The sequence below is a fragment of the Equus quagga genome, chromosome 11 (genome assembly GCF_021613505.1).
Source record: "Equus quagga isolate Etosha38 chromosome 11, UCLA_HA_Equagga_1.0, whole genome shotgun sequence".
NCBI classification, from domain to species: domain Eukaryota; kingdom Metazoa; phylum Chordata; class Mammalia; order Perissodactyla; family Equidae; genus Equus; species Equus quagga.
In genome coordinates, this window is record NC_060277.1 from 94,235,335 (window position 1) to 94,256,483 (window position 21,149).

The 21,149-nt window shown below is 47.5% G+C and overlaps 1 protein-coding gene across 5 annotated transcripts in view; it reads right to left on the bottom strand.

Annotated features, from left to right (window-relative positions):
• The window catches only part of MED24 (mediator complex subunit 24), a 30,944-nt gene that overhangs the window by 8,438 nt on the left and 1,357 nt on the right, over positions 1–21,149 (bottom strand). Inside the window, exons 1-14 of one of the 5 annotated variants that reach the window (XM_046675728.1) lie at positions 15,386–15,462; positions 14,791–14,955; positions 14,620–14,702; positions 5,721–5,759; positions 5,304–5,377; positions 4,707–4,939; positions 4,506–4,562; positions 2,961–3,072; positions 2,654–2,804; positions 2,245–2,358; positions 1,649–1,696; positions 1,139–1,221; positions 762–848; positions 192–303 (exon numbers count right to left, since the gene is read on the bottom strand). In XM_046675728.1, coding sequence (XP_046531684.1) covers positions 192–303; positions 762–848; positions 1,139–1,221; positions 1,649–1,696; positions 2,245–2,358; positions 2,654–2,804; positions 2,961–3,072; positions 4,506–4,562; positions 4,707–4,939; positions 5,304–5,377; positions 5,721–5,759; positions 14,620–14,702; positions 14,791–14,920 — 1,323 coding nt within the window. In that variant the 5' untranslated portion in view covers positions 14,921–14,955; positions 15,386–15,462. Of the gene's footprint in view, positions 1–191; positions 304–761; positions 849–1,138; positions 1,222–1,648; positions 1,697–2,244; positions 2,359–2,653; positions 2,805–2,960; positions 3,073–4,505; positions 4,563–4,706; positions 4,940–5,303; positions 5,378–5,720; positions 5,760–14,619; positions 14,703–14,790; positions 14,996–15,385; positions 15,463–21,149 lie in introns of those variants that run through there. The other 4 variants (XM_046675726.1, XM_046675727.1, XM_046675725.1 and 1 more) reach the window with 4 other exon arrangements.

A 21,149-nucleotide genomic window follows, 5' to 3' on the forward strand; every position in this document is an offset into this window, starting at 1 on the left:
TTACAAGTGATGCTCAGGAAAAGTTAGTTTTCAACAGCGCCTTCCCGTGCCTTCTCCCTTTCTCTACTTCCAAGGTAACTAGGCATAAAATCCAGGAGAGAGGTCTGTGGCCTCTGTTTATTTATCTGCAAGTAGAGGGAAAACTGAAAAGAGGGAAAGATGACCCCAGTGGCAAGGGAGGATGCACTCACCTTGAGGATGTTTGTGACAGTGGGCTCGGCCCGGAGGATCAGCCCAGGATTGGGTTGGATATTGGCATTCTCTGATGATTTCAGCTGGGGTACATGTTTCCGGTCTGCTGCACTGTGGCCATAACCAGTTGGCCAAGAGAAGGGGAGAGGAACAGAGATAAGTTCCTGGCATGCTCCCCAGTCCAGCTCCAGAAGCAGAGGCACAGAGATGGTGGGAAGCACCAAAGAACCTTTGGGGTCAGGGTGATGCTCATGAAAGCATATCCAATATTGCAACTGCTTCAATTTGTCATCGGTCATTATATCTATTTTGAAAGTTCATTTAAGATTGAAGGAAGATTTAAGATTTTCACTTTGATCACAAAGGAGGGTGAGAGTTAAAGCACAGCACCCAAGAGGGCAGAACCCTGGTGTGAAGAAATCAGCGTCTCCTGTCCCTGGTCACCCCAGGCATGGCCCCAGTCACCTGCAACCCAGGCAGGGGGGCAAAAGGCACCCAGCAGCCCAATGCGGACATGAGAGAAGGAGGTCAAGGGGTCCCTGGGCCAGCCCAAGGGAGCTCACACTTACCGCTTGGCCACAAGGTTGTTCACACTGGCTTCAGACAGGAGGCCCTGCTTGCCACATTCCTGGAGCAGGAAGTCTGTACAGTCGCAGCTGGAAGGGAAAAAGATGACGAGGGGACTGGGCATCCAGCAGAGGTTACTGAGGGGTGGGAACAATGAGTCCCTACCTGGGAGCCTCCCTCCCAAGCATGAAGAACATTTTGAGCGCCTGAGGGAAGGTAGCGGGGCTTGCGCACTTGGCAATTACAAGGCTGCTGCCTCCTGCCCCTATCAAAGGGAGTGAACACGGAGGCAGTCCCCGGAGGCTTATCTGGCACAGAAGAGCAGGGGAAGAGCCCAGAACACCTTCCAGGAGAGCGGGGTGAGCAGGGGAGTCCATACTTGTAGCGCTGGTCAGCTTTGTCCAGCAAGGGTGTGAGCTTCAGCAGGAACTCAAAAGCACAATTGACATCCTCAGTAAAGTCCTACAAAGAGCCAGAAACTGCCCTCTGGCTTCCAGGTCCTCCAGTCCCCCACAGCCTGTGAGGCAGGCTCACAAGGACACCCTGCTGGATGTAAAAGCCTACAAGTCGGCCATGCCAACCACCGGCTTCCAATGACTGGACGGGGAGAAGTATGGGTATCGCTGCTCCCTGCATGGCCACCCCGGCCCCCATCACCTCGGGCAATCTTGCCTCCTGAGTGGCCTGGTTGCCTTCTCTCTGGAGACAGGGTGCATGTGCGTGGACACAAGCAGGTGTTCAGGTAAACACATGCTTCCGGCATCCCGCGGGCATGACAGCACACTACTGCCCAGCTAGGGCCTAAGTGACTCTTTCCTTGCTCGTTTCTCCAGGGTGGAAAAAAGATTCACTTGCTCCCATACCCTGCCATCTCATTTCTTCAACTCACCTTGTCCCCATGAGAATATTTCTTCAACTTCACCAAAACCTGTGGGATCTGGAGGGTGAGGCAGGGGGAAAAACAGGAAGATCAATTTCTCCCCTCTTTCACCCAGAACTAAAGACATCCCCTCTATCCGCCTGCTCTGGGCAGAGACAGGAACACTCCTGCCCTGTAAGTGAAAGCGCTCTTAGAGCCAAATCAGAAAGCTGATGGTTACTCGGTGCCTGGTGCCCTCAGCCTGCAGGACACAGGGACCCCTCCCTTCTGCTGGCTCAACAAGGAAATGCCATAAGCAAAGTGGAACCCCTGCTTCAAAGACTGGGACCCACTTCCCTGGCTCCTCTAAGTGCCCTGCACCAATCTGCCTGATGACTGAGCGAAACAGCACCTGTGTGCTAAGAAACGGCAGAGGCCCGCCAAGTGGGCTAAATATAGCCCTGAGACTTTCAGAGGCTAGAATCGATGGGAACTTGTGCTGGGTGACCTGGCAGGCTGGGCATGATGCCAGCGGGGAGAAACACAGGGCAAAGGTCCAGAGTGTTGCCTCTTTTCCTGAGAACCATTCCTAGACTAGCTCTTTGCTGCTCCCATGTCCCAGGTACCTTGAGGAAGGTGAAAGCTGTCCACTTGAGCTCCTCTGTACCCTCAGGAGACTCAATGAGGCCCACGAAGCAAGCTTTCCAGATCTCCAGGACAAAAAGTGGGGTGGGGATATGCTGTGGGAAGATACAAGGGTGAGGCATAAGAGGGTGCCTCACCCCCTTTCATCTCCTGAAGGCCCCTGGAGATCAGGCTGGGTTAGAGACTGCACAGCACAGGCGCATCCCCCACTTTAATGTGAGAACCAGGGAGGTTAGGCGAAATGGCAGAACCACACAGGACTGGGATCTACTTTCCACCACGAATCAAAAGAAACCCCGTTTCTCCTAAGAAGGACCAGAAGAACTCTCCCTCCTGCCCCCAAACGGCCGGCCCACCTTGGGGACAGAGAATTAATCCTGGCCCTCGCACCTGCATGCGTTTCACCATCATTAGCTGTTCCACCAGGGGCTGTGTCTCGCCTGTCAGGTTCATGGTGCCCTCGAGCAGGACCACTGCATGGACTGTGGGGAAGCCAGTCTTGTGCAGCTGCTCGGAGTGCACAGACAGCATTGTGGGGATGCTGAGGGGAACAGAAACATAGGGGACAGTGTTTGGGGAGCTAAGAGTTGGAGAGGAGGTGAGAACGTAGGGGTTAGGGTCAGGTGCCACATCTTCCTACCCACACCCAAGGCCTTGTCTCTCTCCCTTCACCACGACCACCCTGGGAGGCAGGTACCTCCTAATGAGTGTGCCACACTGCTCAGCCTGGCTCCGGAGCTGGGGGTTGCTGAGATTGGCCAGAATCTCCCCAAGCTTCAAGAGAGAATGCTCGATGGCAGTCCAGGAGGCTGGCAGAGAAAAGAAAATGCGGAAACATGATGGGAAACAGAGAGGGAGAGACTGGCCCCAAACTCCACAACTTTGGCACCCCCTGGGCCCACAAAACCACGCAGGAAGGCTTCCTCTGAGGATGCTACGGAGGCAGGGGGCCTGAGGGCAGCATGCACCTGTCTAGAAGGGGGGTGAGCACCAACGGTGAAGCCCCTAGAAACTATTCTCAGAAGCCTGACTTCTAGGGGATGCACACAGCTGACTTTAGAGACTAGGCACAGCTTAACACAGGCAGTGGCAGAGAGAGGCAGACACGGGTTGGAGTCCGTGGCTGGAACAGGCAGGGAGGCCACAAATCACATCAGGAGTGGGCGAGCCTTGCAAGTGGCCAACACACTCCACCCCAATCAAGCTGGGCTCCTAAACAGCCTTCCGCATTCACCCACTCCCTGTCCGGGACTTTGCTCTAATGCTCTCCCCTTCTGAAATGCCCTCCTACTCATACTCACCTCACTAACTCTCACTAAGCTTCAAGACTCTGTTCAAGCCCCAGCTCCTTTAGCAACTTACCCAACTGGTCCAACCCACTCATCTCTCCTCCTGCATGCCTGCACTCATGGTCTACCCTGCATTATTTATCACTTAAGTCACTTATCCTAGTTACAATTCCAGAGGGTCGAATGATAAATAATGGCACCAACTAGCCCATGAACCTCCACGTAGCATAGGGAAAAAAATACAAAAAGACCTGAGATCCATTAAAATTAAGTTAAATATTCATTCCTTTTTCAGCCCATAAACCATTTGTCAAGTGCTCAAGATAGGTAAGAAATTGTCAACATAGCCCATTTTTACATAGTGATCATCTTTCTGGACTTTTCACAGGCAATAAAACATATTTTGAGAAGTAATAAATATATACTAATCCTATAACAAGTTCTCCAACCAGGTCCTGAAGACCCGGGTGGAACCCATGCTAGCATTCCCCTTACTGGAGAACAAAAGCTCCTTACACGGTCCTAAGCCACAGCAAGACTGCCTTCGGGTCCCAGGTCCAGAACTACCAGTCACCCTCCCACCAGGTGATCTGTCTGTTCTCAGGCTCTGGGGTTCCAATAATTCACATCTGCACTTGAGTCAAGAGGTGGATGGCACGACAGGCCTGACAGCAGACAGGTACCATGTTTAAAGGGACATTTTAGGCAACACTCAAACACAAGAGCCATTTGCTTTCAAATGATGAGTAACACAGAGACAAACACAAGGATGGATGGTGTGCTCGTCTTGTCCTCTAATTTTTTCCACGTATATTACGTGCCAGTCTTGCTTCCCACTAGCATGTATGCTTGTTGAGGGCAGGGACCCTGCCACATGCTCCTTTGTTAGCCCCCCGCCCCCCGCCCCCAGCACCTGGCACAGTGCTGGGCATACAATAATGCTCAGTAAATACCTGTTGGTTGATTGGCTCGGGTGCCACCCTGCCCAAGTCCCTGGGATGTATGCAATGCTTATAGGGAGAAAAAAAAGGAAGTGGGATGATTTCAGATCCTCCTGGAAAGAAGTGGGATGGCATCCTGCCTCTCCCCTCTCAATTAAAGAACCGGCTATGGGAGCAGCAGCAGGTGGGGCTCAGGGGAACCAGGGGACATACAGGCCTCCTCTAGTTTGGCGATGTGGAGCAGGGCCCGATTCTTGGTGCTGCTGAGGGTCTTCTCCAGGCGCTGCAGGCACATGGCAAGCTGCTTCTCCCCAGTGGCTGGACTGCCGGCCTCCAGCCCCTCCCGGAGCCGCTCTGCAGAGGCTGCAGTGCAGCGCAGCAGCCAGTGGAGGGCACTGAGAAGGGCCCGGCACAGCCCGATGCACTCCTCCGCTTTACCATGACAGCTACGGAAAAGGATGCAAAATCTGTCTCTGCTCCAAAGGCTGAAATAGGATCCTCACCAATGTTTCCCAGAGTGCCAGGCACTGCCCTACTAGGGAAGAGAGTTGGGAAGCTAGCAAAGTCCTGGGACAGACGGCCCCGTCAGCTTCCACTGAACAAGATTTCAAAAGAGCTATTCCAAATAGAGAAGGGGCATTTTTGTCTGAAGGGAATAAGTAGAAAAGGATGGGGATGTCTGGGTGCAGGTGACCAGGTGGAAAGAAAGTGTGGGAACCCAAAGAGTTGGTCTGAGTCTACGTGCTAGGAGCTTCTCCTTCACACTGAGGCAATGCTGGATGGTTGTGAGCCCCTTACCCCTGCCATTACCTCAGTCGGTCACAAAACATGTCCATGATATCCAGCAAGGCCTGGACACACAGCTCCCGGGAAAAGTCATCGAACTGCGGAAAGGACATAGGGACGCTACGTAATGCCCCAGTCAACCAGGTCTCACACCTGAGGCAGATGAACATTCAGGATTCCTGCTCATCTTTCCTCCAACCCTAGGTTTCAGAATCAGCATCCTTCCAACACTGGGAATTGGCTCCTAATGGCCAGCCCCGACTTCCCAGGATCCCCTTCCCTCCAACAGAAGGCATCAGTGTCAGCCAGAGGCATTGGTGCACTGCTGTTCAGCCTCAAAGGTGACATGATCAGAGCAGTCAAGGAGGTGGGGCCCCGTCGTCACTACCATATCTCTGTTCCCCTGCCCTCCATCTGGCTCATGCGTGGCTGTGGTCATACCTTACTGATAGCTGTGAGGACAGAGGAGTACGACACCATCTGGAGGGAAAGAAGAAAGATAAAGTTCAGACAACTAGTATCCCACAGTTGAGAGGAACAAATACTGACACTTCAAGATACTACAGCTCTCCTAAAACCTCAACCTCCTCAAGAGGCCTTCCTCAACCCACTAGAAGAGAAGCAGTAACACTAGGCATTGTCCCCATTCCTGCTTTTATCCAACTCACTGTAAGTGACATCAGCACAAACCCACTGAGAAGATGATTTTGGGGTATTCAAAGGTGTTTCATGTTCACATGCCACTCATTGTCCACTATATACAAGGTTTAACTGACTGCTAGTGGGCAGGAGAATGGACAAGTGAGGTGATGTTACTTTACTCCTACAACCTCTATCAAGAGTGATTTTATTTGGACAAGAATGAGAGACAATTATTTCCTGCAATGAGTAGACAGTACCTGCATTTCGACAAAGGTAGTGAACTTCCTTACATACACTCTTACTCACTCTCTAGGACTTAATCTCTAAGACTCCTCCAGGACACCTCGGACCAGCTCTGACCTCCCACTCAAAGCTGAAATCCTTCCTCTGTGCTCCCAGCCATCCCCTTAGACCCATCACCACACAGTTGGGGCCTGCTGCCCACACAAACCAGGAGGTCCTTGAGGACAACGATGCTTTTACCTAATGCCCACCGTGAACTTGTTCATGTTTGTAGAATGAAGAAGTAAAAAGACAGCCTTAGACCAGCTTTTCCCAAAGTAGCTTCCAAAGCTGCACTGTCCAATAGGGAAGCCATTAGCCACATGTGGCTGTTTAAATTTAGAGTTAAATAAAACTTAAAATTCACTTCCTTAGTCATGCTCGCCACATTTCAAGTACTCAACAGCAATATGTGGCTGGTGGCTACTGTATTGGACAGCACAGATACAGAACAGTTCTCTGATTGTAGAAAGTTCTAGTGGATGAAGTTGTTCCAAAAGTTCCTCAAGATGTCAAGAAATTTTGCACGCGCGCGCGCACACACACACACACACAGAGCTTCTGTGTGATATGAATTTGAGAAACCCTGGAATAAACATATGTAAAGAGTATTCTTTAAAGTAAAGGATTTTCAGTAAACAGCTTTCTTTACTGTAGGACTTCTCTGAACCATAATATACTTGCATACAATGAGAATCTCTAAGATGACTAGAGATAAAGTAAGCAATACTTTTCAAACTTATTTGACCAAGGAATCTCATTTAGCTAGTATTTCCAAAATATATTTTGGGAAATTCTACCTGAACAGTGGACTCCCTGAGAACAGAAACAGTGTTCAATTTTTATCTGTTTCTCTAGAGCCTAGTCCGGGGCCTAGCACATAGTAGGTCCTCAGTAAGTTTTCATTGCTTTGGATTAGTGGATTCCAGTAACTAGCATTCTGAAAAAGTTTTACCTTAAATTTCTTCTTCTTCTTTTTTTGCTGAGGAAGATTAGCCCTGAGCTAACATCTGTGCCAATCTTCCTTTATTTTATATAGGGGTCACCGCCACAGCATGGCTGACAAGTAGCCTAGGTCTGCACTCAGGATCCGAACCTGAGAGCCCGGGCTGCTGAAGCAGAGAATGCTGAACTTCACCACTAGGCCATGGCGCCAGCCCCAAAACAAATCTCTATTAGTAAAACCTATTCGTCACCATCCTAAAATTGGAGATGTAATTCAAAAGAAATAAATAATTTGTCCTGAATGAAATTAAACCTTAAGGAAAGTCTCTTGTCATATTTCTAAAAACCAATAAAAGCATGATGATAAAATATGAATAATACTATAGAAAATAGTTACAATTGTATACTCAAAATCAGTGGCAAAATACACCAAAATAAAAAAGCAAAATACAGTGACAAAAACTGTCAGGATAATCATCTGCCTCATGGGTTATCTTTTCTATAGGAAGAGAAATATCCAAAGATTTAAGAAGGAAGCCAAGTCAGCTTCAATGACCTCAGTATGGTGAATTGTACATGCAAGGCAATGTCTTCCATGTCTAATTTCTCCATCGTGTGAACAGACTGCTCTCTGTCAAGACATCTTTAACTAGTTCTTGGACAAACGGGAGCAAAACACACAGAGGACTTAAATACACAATGAGTGCTCAGTGCCACTCAGAGCGGGACATACTGTGAAGCCATAGCTGGTGTCTGACAAGTGATCAGAAAGTTGGGAGGCTGCCTGGGCAGGATGACTATAACGTTCCAGGCAAGTGTTATTTATAACTGATGTCCCCATAGCAAGAGTTTGGCAGAGAACGGAACCTTGTTGGATACCAACCTGAAGGGGGAGCTGGATATTCCCGTTAGAAACTGACCTCAAACTACCAGGAGAAAAACCCCCAACTTTGTATGTTCTCAGGGATGCCATTAGTCACAGTGAACTTACGGTTTCCAAATTCAGAATTCCGTTCAGTAAACTTTTGCTAACAGTATCAATAAAGCATTGCTACTCAAGAGACCTAAAAATACTTCCCACATGGTGAACTGTTTTTCACAGCAGGATTTAACCTATTCCAGTCTTAATATATCTATCAACACAGAAGCTCTAAGTTATCACCAGCCTGAGGCTGTTGACCGTCTACGCAGCCCAATGCCCACCTGGCTAGCCCAGGCTGACCCTGCAGCTGCTCTCTAATTCCTCTGCTCTTCATATTCAACACCCCCAACTACTCCTAAGTGCCTTCTCCATGCACAGCACTGGAACAAAGAGCCTCTTGACTCTGAAGGAAGAATAAATTACTAATTTTGCATAGCACTTTACAAGTCTTGAAGGTCTTTCAAATACATTTCTCTCTGTTACTTCTCACTGTTACTTTCTCCCTCTTGCCTTTCCCATCAGTGTTTACACACCTCAAGATTCTCCTATTTTTAAAAGAACTTCCCGCAGACCCCACATTTCTAATTAACCACCACCCTCTCTCTCCTGCTCTTTACAGACATAAGAGTTCTCTACACTCTACCTCCCCACCTTCCGTTCGCAGTCCAACCCACTCCAATCACTTCTGTCCTTACCACTCCATGAATCTTCTCATTAAGCTCATCAACAAGCTCCTGTCGTTAAACCCCATGGATATTTGTCAGTTCTGATCTCACTGACCTCTCAGCAGCATCTAACCCCAGGAAATGCTTCCTCATTTTTCAGTCCTCTCCTCCCTTGGCTTTTCTCGATACCACACTCTTGAGCTTTTCTTCTTTCCTCATTAACCCCTTCTTTTCACACTCCTGTGAAGAATTCTTTTCCTACATGTTCCTTAAATGTGATTGGCTCCTCAGGAATTTGGTTTGGCCTGCTTCTTTGCTCACTTTCCATACTCTCTCTGGGTAATCTCATCCATGCCCAGGGCTTCAATTACTATCTGCGGCTGACAACTCCTAAATCAATAGCTCCAGTCTAGACCTCTCCTTTGAGTTCCAGACACGTATGTTCAACTTCCTACTGAGTATCTTCTCTTTAGTACCCGACACAGGCACCTTACACTTAACAAGGCCCAAATCAAACAGGTCATCTCCACCCCTCACCTGCATCCCAACCCTAACAGTCCTACACTACTCCCACGCTCCCTGTCTCCTTACGATCCCATCAGCCATCCAGCCATCCAAACCAGAAACCTAGATATTAGCCTTGATTTCTTCCTCTCCCTCACACCCCTCATGCAGGTATCACTAAATCCTCTCAATGCCACGTCCTAAATTGTTCTGGAATTCATCTTTTTTTTCTGCTGCCACTTCCCATGTTTATGCTAAAATTATCTCTTACTTGAATTACTGCACTCGCCTAAATCAAGGGCTGGAAAACTACAGTTCGCAAGCCAAATGTGGCTCATCACCTTTTTTGTAAATGAAGTTTTATCAGAACACAGGCATGCCCATTTATTTACATTTTGTCTATATCTGCTTTCAAGCTGTAATGACAGCATAGTGGTGACAGAGACCATACGCCTGCAAAGTGAAAAGTATTTACTATCTGGTCTTTTACAGAGAAAATATGCCAGACTTAATGGTCTCTCTACCTCCTGTCTCACCTCCCTCCAACTCATTCTTCACACTACAGCCAGAGTGATCTTTCTCAAATTAATCCACAAGTTCCCCAAATCCACAAAGTCAAGGAAATCCAATCAAAATACAATAGGATCTTTTTAAGGGACTTAACAAATTGATTCTAAAATTTGTCTGGAAAAGGAAATGCCTGAAAACACCCAAGAAATTTTTGAAAAATAAAACAAAGGAAAAACTTGCCTAACCAGATATCAAATATGCTAAAAAGGTATAATAATTAAAACAGTAAAGTATTGGTGTGAGAAAAGACAAAGCTACCAACGAAATATACTAGAATGTCAAGAAATAGCCCTTTGGCTATAAGACAATTTAGGATATGACAAAGAACGACCTATTCAATAAAGGCAGTTGAGCCAACTGTCCATCTATTTGGAAAAATAAATAAATAAACATGGATCTCTTCTTCACACCTCAATAACATCTAAATGGATTAAATAAGATAAATATAAAAAAGAAAAGTGAAGTGCTGGCAGAAATTAGAAAAGAATATATCTTGGTCCTTGGAGCAGGGAAGCCCTCAAGCAAGACAAAAGCCATATAAGGGGAAAAATGGTTAAATCTGACAAGAAAAACATTAAAAACTTCTGCATGCTAATAAAACAAAACCAAAAAGTAAAAAAAAAAAAGTGATGGAAAATTTTAAACATATATAACAGATAAGGATTACAAGATTGATTATGTTAACAGACATTTAAAAATCGGTAAGAATTGGGGGCCAGCCAGAGGCCGAGTGGTTAAGTTCACACGCTCCACTTCAGCGGCCCAGGGTTTCCCCGGTTGAGATACTGGGTGCCGACCAAGGACTGTTCATCAAGCCATGCTGAGGTGGCATCCCACATAGCAGAACTAGAAGGACCTATAACTAGAATATACAGCTATGTGCTCGGGGGGCTTTGGGGAGAAGAATAAAAAAACAAAATCAGTAAGAATTCTTCTTGGGATGATGAAAATGTTCTAAATTGATCGTGGTGATGGTTACACAACTCTGAATACACTCAAAACCAGTGAATTGTATACTTTACATGGGTAAATTGTACAGTATGTGATTCATGTCTCAATAAAGCTGTTACCAAAAAATACAGAAAAAAAAACAAATTTCTTTTTAACATACTTTAACTTTTTTTCCATACAGACAAAAGGCATCCTCATTATATTCTGCAATATTGTCAATATTAAATTGTGACAAATTAGGGGCTGGCCCAGTGGCACAGCAGTTAAATTCACACGTTCTGCTTCGGTGGCCCGGGGTTCGCCAGTTTGGATCCTGGTTACGGACATGGCACCACTTGGCAAGCCATGCTGTGGTAGCCGTCCCACATATAAAGTGGAGGAAGACGGGCACGGATGTTAGCTCAGAGCCAGTCTTCCTTAGCAAAAAGAGGAGGATTGGCAGCTGATGTTAGCTCAGGGCTAATCTTCCTCAAAAAAAAATAAATAAATAAATAAAATAAATTGTGACAAATTAAAGGTGACTACAGAAAAAAAAACCCAATGATAGAAAAATAGGCAAATGATATACATAAGTAATTCACAGAAAATATGCAGAAAGCCAATAAACACATGAAAAAATATGCTCAACACTACCATCGTGGAAATACATATTATAATGTGACGTAATTTTTTGCCTCTCTAGAAAAGAATTTTTTTTTTTTTGAGAGTTTTGTTTTTTGTTTTTTTCCCTGCTTTATCTCTCCCAAATCCTCCCTGGTACATAGGTGTATATCTTAGTTGCAGGTCCTTCTAGTTGTGGCATGTGGGACGCCGCCTCAACATGGCCTGATAAGTGGTGCTATGCCTGCACCCAGGATCCAAACCAGCGAAACCCTGGGCAACCACACTGGAGCACACGAACTTAACCACTCGGCAATGGGGCTGGCCCCTGGAAAAGAATTTTAAGAGATTCTAGCCACATTGGAAAGGTGTGGGAAAATACTGTCAAACACTATAGAGAAGGTATAAACTGATACACTCCTTTTTGGAGGGCAATTTGTAGGATCTACTAAAATTTAATATGTGGCACTCTTTAAACGAGCAATTCCATTTCTAGGTAATTCCCTATGCCAGGGAAATATTCTCAGATATGCAAAAGGGTAAGTATAAGGATGTTCAGTGAAACATTGATTATAACAGTAAAAATTAAAAACAACCTAAATTACAGTACATATGGAACACTATGCAGCAGCTAAAAAGAATAAAGGAAATGAATATGTCCTAACAAGGAAAGCAGACATAATGCCAGGAGGAAAAAGGAAGTACAAGAACTACATACCAACTGAGGAATACTACTCAGCAATTTAAAAAAAATAATAATAACTTCTGACATACCCCACAACATAGATAAATCTCAAAAACATTTATGTTAAATAAAAGAAGATAGAGTATACAGAAGACATATGATTCCACTTCTATGAAATCCAAATATAGGCAATATTATTCTATCGTCATAGAAAACATTCAGTGGTTGTAGGAGCAGGACTAGAAAGGAGCACCACAGAACTTTCTGAGAGAATGGAAACGTTCTGTATCTCATAGGTATATACAACTGCTAAAACTTATTATCTTAAGATCTATGCATTTTATTGCATGTTAAATGTGTATATATATATATCCTATCACACTATTCCTCCACTTAACATCCTTTAAATGATTACTCGTCACCCTAAAATAAAGTCCAAACTCCTTAGCATCACCCACAGGTCCTTTATGACCTAACCTCTCTCTCTTTCTAAACCAGTGTCCTCCTTGAAGTGCCAGGCCACCAGTTCTCAAAATATGGTCCAAGAACCCCTGAGGTCTGCAAGGTCAAAACTATTTTTAAAATGCGACTAAGATGTTATTTGCCTTTTTCACTCTCATTCTCTCACAACTGTACGTGGAATGTCCCAGAGGCTCCATGACATGTGATGATGATATATAATTAAATGTGTCAACACTTGGAATATCTGTGTAACTCAGTAATGGATATTTTCCAAATGAACAATTCATGATAAAGTGGGGGGCCCGGCCCCGTGGCCAAGCGGTTAAGTTCGCTCGCTCTGCTTTGGCAGCCCAGGGTTTCACCAGTTCGAATCCTGAGCGTGGACATGCCACCGCTCATCAAGCCACGCTGAGACGGTGTCCCACATGCCGCAACTAGAAGGACCCACAACTGAAAATACACAACTATGTACCAAGGGGCTTTGGGAGAAAAAGGAAAAATAAAATCTTTTTAAAAATTAATTTAAAAAAAAAGTGTAAGAGGGAGACTAATGGATTTTAGTTTAACGGAGTATAAAAAGTTCATTGATGTGGTTTCACATTACCTGTTGAATTAGCATATCAAAGAATATCATTATCTGAAAAGCTCATTAAAATACTCCTCCCTTTTCAAACTAAATATTTGATGTGTGAAGCCAGATTTCCTTCCTACACTTCAACCAAAATAGCCTATTGCAACAATTGAAGGCAATTGGAGAATTCAGCTGTCTTCTATTAAGCCAGGCATTAAAGAGAGTTGCAAAAACGTAAAACAATGACACTTTCCTAATTGTTTTGTTTTGGAAAATATGGTTTTTATTAAACTGTTATTTATATTAACACATAACGCCTTTGTTACTCTTAAATAAGTTCATAAGTATTTTTAAATTTCTCAGTTTTGATTTCTACAATGGTAAATATGGATAAATATACTACATACAAACAAAGGAGTCACAATAATTTTTTTTTTCTTAAAGATTTTATTTTTTCCTTTTTCTCCCCAAAGCCCCCTGGTACATAGTTGTATATTCTTTGTTGTGGGTCCTTCTAGTTGTGGCATGTGGGACGCTGCCTCAGCATGGTTTGATGAGCAGTGACATGTCCGCACCCAGGATTCGAACCAACGAAACACTGGGCCGCCTACAGCAGAGTGCGCACACTTAACCACTCGGCCACGGGGCCAGCCCCCAGATCAATTTTTAAGAGTATAAAAGTGTCCTCAGCCCAAAACTGCTGCTCTAGTCATACTCAATTATTTTCAGTTCCTGAACAACAGCGTGCAATTTTGTGTGTGTGTGTGTGTGTGTGTGTGAGAGGAAGATCAGCCCTGAGCTAACATCCCTTGCCAATCTTCCTCTTCTTTGCTTAAGGAAGATTAGCCCTGAGCTAATATCTGTGCCAATCTTCCTCCACTTTGTATGTGGGACAGCTCCACAGCATGGTTGATGAGTAGACTCAGTCTGCACCTGGGATCCGAACCCATGAACCCGGGCTGCTGAAGTGGAGCACACAGAACTTTAATCACTCAGCCCCGGGGCTCGCCCCCACATCATGCAATTTTTGCCTCCCAGCCTCTTCATATGCTTTCCTCCCTGCTTTGTACACTCTCATTAATCTGCCTGGCTAACTCCTACTTAACATTCATGTCTTGGTTCAAACATCACCTCCTCTAGAAAGTCTTCCCTGATTGCTCAGACTGGATCGGGTACCCCTCCCAGGTACTCCCATAGTACTGTCTAACCTAGAACATAAACCCAACCTGTGAATGACTGCTTATTTACATGTCGTATTACCCACTAAATTCCTTGTGTGCTGGCTTCAGGGCTCGTTCACAGCTATATTCCCAGGGCCTATGCACTGTTAGCACATACAAGTATTCGTGAATATTTATTGATAGAATAAATTAATGTAATATTCATCACAACCAATGAAGTAGTATTATTTTCACAAGAAAAGGGGGGCTCAGAGAAGTGACGTGTTCAAACAAATTCCCCTAAAAAGTATGAGCTGACAATTGTACTCCAAGTCTTTTACCTTCAAACCCTCACCCTCTGGAACAAGTAGGGCAGTTTACCTGGGAACTAATGGCATACTTCAGGTAGGACAGGATGAGAGGATTGGGGGAAGGTCCAATCATGGCCTGCTCCAGTAGTGCTTCTGCGAGGGGAATAACGAAGTAAAACCGAGTGGTTACAACGTTTCTGGGTTTAACCCTCCCATCCTTCCTTCCTACTTCACTTGAGACCTGCTAGGTTGAGAATGTCCCAGGTGGCTCCTTTGGGAAAGAATTTCTTCATGTTGATTGCCCACTGGTAGTCACTCCATCGCTCCTTCCAGGCTTGTAAAATGGCTTGCTTCAGGTTCACCACCTTCATGATTTCACTGCAGAGGCGGGGCTGGTGGCGGTCAGCTTTGGGGTGGGAGAAATAGAGCTAAGGGAAGAGGAGATTCTGAGGAAAAGAACAGGGGAGGGCAGAGTTAAATGAAATGGAGACAAATGGAAGATTTAACGGAGGCAGAACTAGAAAGGAAAAAAGGGGATGGGGGCAAGGTAGGGATCCTGTCATGTTCTTCCCCTTGAACCATCCTTCCTTAAACCGGAGCACTAAGAAGAGGGTGTCAAAAGGGCTTAATACAAAGAATGAAGAGAGCAGCAAGGGGTTAAGCCAATTCCAGTTGCCTAATTATGCCCTTAGCTCTGGCTGCATCCCTCAGCCACTACCACCCCGGACGCAGATTCTCCCCCCGCCCGCCCCTCCAATGTCCTCCACCTTCTCCAAGCCTGAAACTATAATTCCCTATTTCCTTTTCATCCACCACCTCCCTAAATTTAAGCCTACCGGACAATCAAGTTCTAGATGCTAGGCACCGCCATTTTGCCACTTATCAAAGAGCTAACCTTCTATTGGCCTGGAATAATAAACGTGAACCAATAGAAATGCAGCAAGAGACAGGTCACGCCACGACGTCTTCTGGGAATTGTAGTTCCTTGGACTGGGCTAGCGAGGAAGCTAAGGGACTAAGCTAGTAACCGCGCATTGTGTCTCTCTTTTAGGGAAGGACATGGAGGAGCTGAGGCATCACAGAGACTCAGGGGCCTGCGGAGGGAGGGCTCTCGAAAGGCCGCTCGCAATCAGGCGGCGCCCACTGACGTCACTGTCGACCGGGTATTCAAGTTATATTCCGACACCCTTTCGTTACCCGCTACTTGTAGGCACAGCTAATGTGTGGCGTTGATTCGGCAACATGTTTTCTCTTTCCTGGCCTTTTCTTGTTCTCCTAAACCCCTGCGCCTACCAGAGTTGTTCTCATTTCCACACCTGTGTTCCAGAAGCAACTCTGAGGCTCGGTCAGTTGCACACACATCACTTCCCCCCCGAGTCTGGTTTCAGGCATTAGCCCTTCTTCCCCCAGCAGTGAGAAGCCCAAAAGCAAATGCTACCCACCTCTGGCGCCAATAGCTGAGCCTCCCTATGCACAGCCTTCATCCCTGCTCTGTCCTGTGGACAAGTCATCCTAACATTGACAACCAGGGACAAGAAGAATCATGGAGGCCCCCAACTAGTGTTCTGCCACCCTTATTTTCAGCCTCCCCATCCTATACCCTGAGGAACCTGATATCCCAGCCCATGAGTCCAAGCTCCAACCATATTCTCTAACTATTCTTTGGCCACCCTTTCAGTGCTAAAATCAGTCCTCAGAAGGATGAATCTGTGAGAGCAGCCTACTCAGGCTCTAGAAACTTGTGGCCCTTAGGGCAGAGAGTAACAGGATCCTGAGTATCTGGAGCATAGCCTAAACTGGGAGACAAGGACTCCAGTTCTGAAAGGGAGAGTGCAGCTGGAGGAGGGCCAGGTCACATCCCTCTAAGGTCATTACTGCCTATAGCCTTTTTCCTTCCCCATACACCCGCCCATACCCCCCTTCATTCTGCTCCCTTTTGTGTCTGCCCAAGTGACACCACTGGGGAATAGTGTTTATACAAAACAGCTGCCAAATATGTGTAGCCAAAGCTTCCAAAGCAGGGAGGAGGGAGAACCCATACTCCTCATATTTAACCTCCAAACTGCCCCCAGCCACACAGACACACTTGAGACGCCACAAACCCTGTTTCTCTGCAGTCTCTCACAAATCTGGCCTCCCTTCTTCTCCCAGGCCCCTCACTCTACCTTTGCCTGCTCCCTTCCTCTCATTTCTTTCCTGTTACTGAAGCCGAGGGTCCCCTACCTTGAGCCATTCCTGGAACCTGCAGTGCCTTTCCCATCCCTCATAGCCCAAACTGCCCCTCTTGGAGAGAAGCTGTCAACTTTGTGACTGCTCCTGACTGAGTTAGTGGGTGTTGGATCCAGTCCACATGGGAGTGGGGAATACTTGGCCCTGAGGATAGTAATATTCTGAGCTCAAACCATCCCCCCTCTGTCAGGAAGCCTGGCAGATCTCTCCGGGGGGAGGGTGCCTCCTCCCCACTTCACAGTGGTAGGGAGGCGGCTTTTGTAGTCAGGCCATCTGCCTTCCCTGTCCCCCCTTCTCTCACCATCAGTCCTTTCTCTAGGCTTTGCAGGGTTTCCCCAAGAACTGGATTCCTAAAGGAGTACAAGGACCCCCTTAGTTCTGGGCAAGGGCCGTTTTTAATTTCTCTACTTTGTCCTGACTCTCTAGTCTGGAAATATCAGAGACAGCCTTTCCCATACACCACCTCTTCCCTTCACACCACAATAGCTTCCTAGGACCCACAAACTCTCTGGTTTGCCAACCACAAGGATAGGACTCTATGATGATCTTCCAGTGGGCGAGAGAAGAGATGCTGACATCCCCTTTGGGTATACAAGGAAACTCTCCTCCCACACAGCCCCTCTCAAAAACCCCTCTTACTTATTTCACTTTCTCTTGCTATCAATTTCTTCTCTCTCAGCACGGATAGAGGCTGAGCTCCCTCCTCTGCTCTCTTAGACCTGAGCCCTAACCTCTTCATTTTGTTGGCTGATCTGGCTGGGGAAGGGGTCTGGCTGGAGAAGAAGGGCAGGTGGAAACCAGCCAGGCAGAGTGACATGGCAACACTGGAGCAGTGGCAGACAAGGAGCTAGGGCAGAGTGGGGACTTGGGGTGGGGTAGGAGGCTGTGAGGAACAGGGTTTTTGGTACCCAAAGGGACAGGGACATTCCTTATCTAGGCTAAAAAGAAGTATAGTCATCCCTCGGTATCCACTGGGGGATTGGTTCCAGGAACGCCCGCAGATACCAAAATCCGCAGATGCTCACGTCCCTTATACTATAAAATGATGTAGTACAATGAATACAGTCAGCCTTTCGTATCCTCAGGTTTTGTATCCTTGGGTTTCGCATCCTCAGATTCAACCAACTGTGTGTGCTAAACTCGCGGATGAAGGTCGACTGTATAAGGAAAAGTGGCAAGAGTCTACACCCAGAAACAATGAAATAACTTGATAAGCATACAAGCCACAGAGGGTTTCAGCTTTCCTTCTCACCACAGGGAAACTGAGTCACTCCCCTCCCCTAACTGGAACATTTTCCTTTGGAAGCTTGCCTGGGTCTCCCCACTATGGGGAGTTAATTGGCAGCAGGTGGATGGAGAGAGTCATTCCCACACACTCATACACAGCTGGTTCCAAACCAGTTCCCTTTCCCCATCGTCCCCACATCAAAATACCTGCTTCCTATCTATCTGGGGGAGGGGAGGATTGGGGAGAGACCTACATGGTGGGCCCACCTCTGGGACAGCTCCTGGATCCCCCACAGTTCCCTGTCTCCCACTGCCCCCACAAAAGCTCCAGTAAGAGACCAGCCAGGACAGTGAAAGGCAGAATTTGAACCAATCCTTGGAGTAGTTTCTTCCCTAACACCGTGAAAGACGCCTTCCCTCTCCACATTCCCAGAGCAGAGAAGAAGAGAGGGATTGTGATCCCGAGGACTGGACAATGGCAGGGAAGGGAGGCCAGCCTACCATTCCCTTTGCACCACCCCTCCCTCTGGCCCCTGAGAGCTACTCTATACTCTATACAGGCCTTCACACCAGCCTGTCCCATAGTCCCCTTTAACTGGAGTGAGATTACTCTTAGCAGGGCAATTGTTTGCTAATTTCCCAGTCTCTCATCTCTGCCAGCCACTTGATTCCCAATTCCCATAAACTATCCCTTCTTTCTTTCCTCCTTTTCCACCATCTTTTCTTGATTGAAAGATCACTAAAGGGAGAAACACCTGGGTTTTAGGTTCTCTTAGCTGGTGGCACCTCAGTTTCCTCTGCTGTCTTTCCAGAACTCCCCAATAAGTGGGGCTGTGTCTGCAGAGTCAAGGGGTGTCTGCTAGACACCTCATCACTTGCTGACACCACCCAGAGCCCAGGAGGTTAAGAGGAGATGGGGGAGAGGAATTACTGAGGCCCAGGCCACAGAGCTAGTTCCAGGGCAGGCTGGTAGAGGGCCTGTCCCCTGTTCCCCCAAACTGTTTGGGGCTTCTTGGCAGGGGAAGAGGATGCTGTGTGGGGTGTTGGCTTCCAGGCTTTTGCAGGGAGCTCTTCAGAAAGATCTGGATCCCCTGGTTTCTAGGGGTGGGACCCTTGAGAAATCTTGGGGTGCTTCCTAGCAACAATCTAGGAGGGAGGGAAGGAAGAAGGAAGAGAAGGAGGGGCTTGGGCATAGCTGCTCTGATGGGAGCCCAGGGAACAGGCTGTTCCTGCTGCCTCCTTGGCAACCAAAATCTAAGAGGGAGGGGGCCGTCAGGCATATCCATTTGGAGGGTCTCTATCCATCCTCACTTGTGCCCCACCCTCCTGCTCTCCTGATGGACTCAGCCCTGAAGCAGAGGTTGGGGGGATGGGAGAAGGCAGTCCGGGTGGGGTTTCACAGCAAGGAGAGAACAGGAGCTGAGGATGAAATGACTCTGAGAAGAGCTGGAAGCTTCAAGAAATGGGGGTAGGCAGGATGAGTGTGGTGGAAAGAGGGATGATGCAACACTAGCAGGGGCTATAAGCCCAGACCTGGGCTGGATCCTGGCATCTGGCCAGATGCCTGCTTTGGAGGCAGTGTGCCCTTCACTTTGCCCTTGCCCAGGTCTGTTAGCAGCCCATAGTGGGAGCCAAGGAAAGAGAGAGGTAAGGAGAAGATGGGAATGGTAAACTCGTGTCTTTGAGTTCAAGATGCCCTAATCTGCCCCTGGGGAAAAAAAGGTAGATGAAGGGGAGGCACTTTATTTTCTATGGCTCTGGGTCTAGGATTTCAAAAACTCTCCCTTACCCCATATCTTTAGGGCCTTTTGTCAAAGAGAGATGTGGTGAGGGAAGGCAGAATGGAGAGGAGACAAACCATTACACTTTCCTCAGCCCCCTCTGGACTCTGTCACCGTCACCCTGCCCTAATCCAGATTGCTGCTAGACCTCTCCGTTGCCTCTTGGTTCTGCCTGATCAATGCAGAACATAAATGTAGCTCATCTCATAAATGTATCCCAAGCACTGGGATTCTGTCCCAACTCCTTGGGCAGCCGAATTTCAAGAGACTATTTCCATACTGGGTAGAGCATGCACCCTGAGCACTGCACACCGCAGCCTTGCTCCCCAGGGTTTCAGGCAAACCTGATCACAGAGGAGGTGGCATGGACTGGCAGACGGCCACCCTCAGTACACCTCGCACTGCACACTGCCCTGACTCGACACGGTGCAGCCTGCTGCCCCACACTGCAGCTGTTGCATGTCCACTGCGAGCCCAGGCTGAACCCACAGGTTCACTTACTACATGCTAACTTGCACACTACAGCCTCAATTCCCTCCTGCAGCCGTCACTGCACACTACAGGCTTCCTTTACCCACTGCATACCGCTCATCTCTACCGCTCCACTCTGTATCCCATGGTTTTCATCCCAGCTGCCTTTCTCATCTCCATGATTCTGGGCACCCCAGAGAGGCACCCCCTACTCCCCCATGCATTGCAAACACCAATACCCCCTGTAACAGAAGTGGCTCCAACAGAGCTGAGGATGAGGCTGGCTGAGACTAGGATGAGCATGGGCAGCCCAACTCGGAAAGGCTGTTGGTCGGAACTCCACACTTACCAAGTGATTCTGCCCAGTATAATCTGGGCAACCGGTAGAGTAATTCCCCTTAATACACACACACACACATACACATTCCTCTCCCCAAGAGCAGATTGTGGAGACAGGGCCCTGCCCTGGGCACCGTGGGAAGGCTGTGTCCCCTGCTGGTAAAACTGGGCTAATGACAGCAGGGGAACCGGCGGGGCCAGGGGGGGTGCTGGGGTAATTAGAGCTCTGCCTGGCGCTGGGAGATCCCAAGATGAAAGGGGCTCTGGCGTCACTGGGATGGTTTTATGTCCGTGAATGCAGGTGTGTGTGTGTGTGCATGGCGGGTGGGGCTGGCATGGTGGAGACCTCTCTTTTGGGGAAGGGGATCCATTTTTATGCAGCAGGCCCTCCTCCTTGGCCCTGGTGCCATTTGGATTTTGGTGGAGCAAACACAGAGGAAATACCACCTCTGTGAAGCTGAGACTCAGGGGGTAGGGCAGTCTTTGCCCCCGCCCCAGCTCAGCAAGGGGACCAGGGTGTTGAGGAAATGGCTGGTGACAGTGAGTAGAAAGC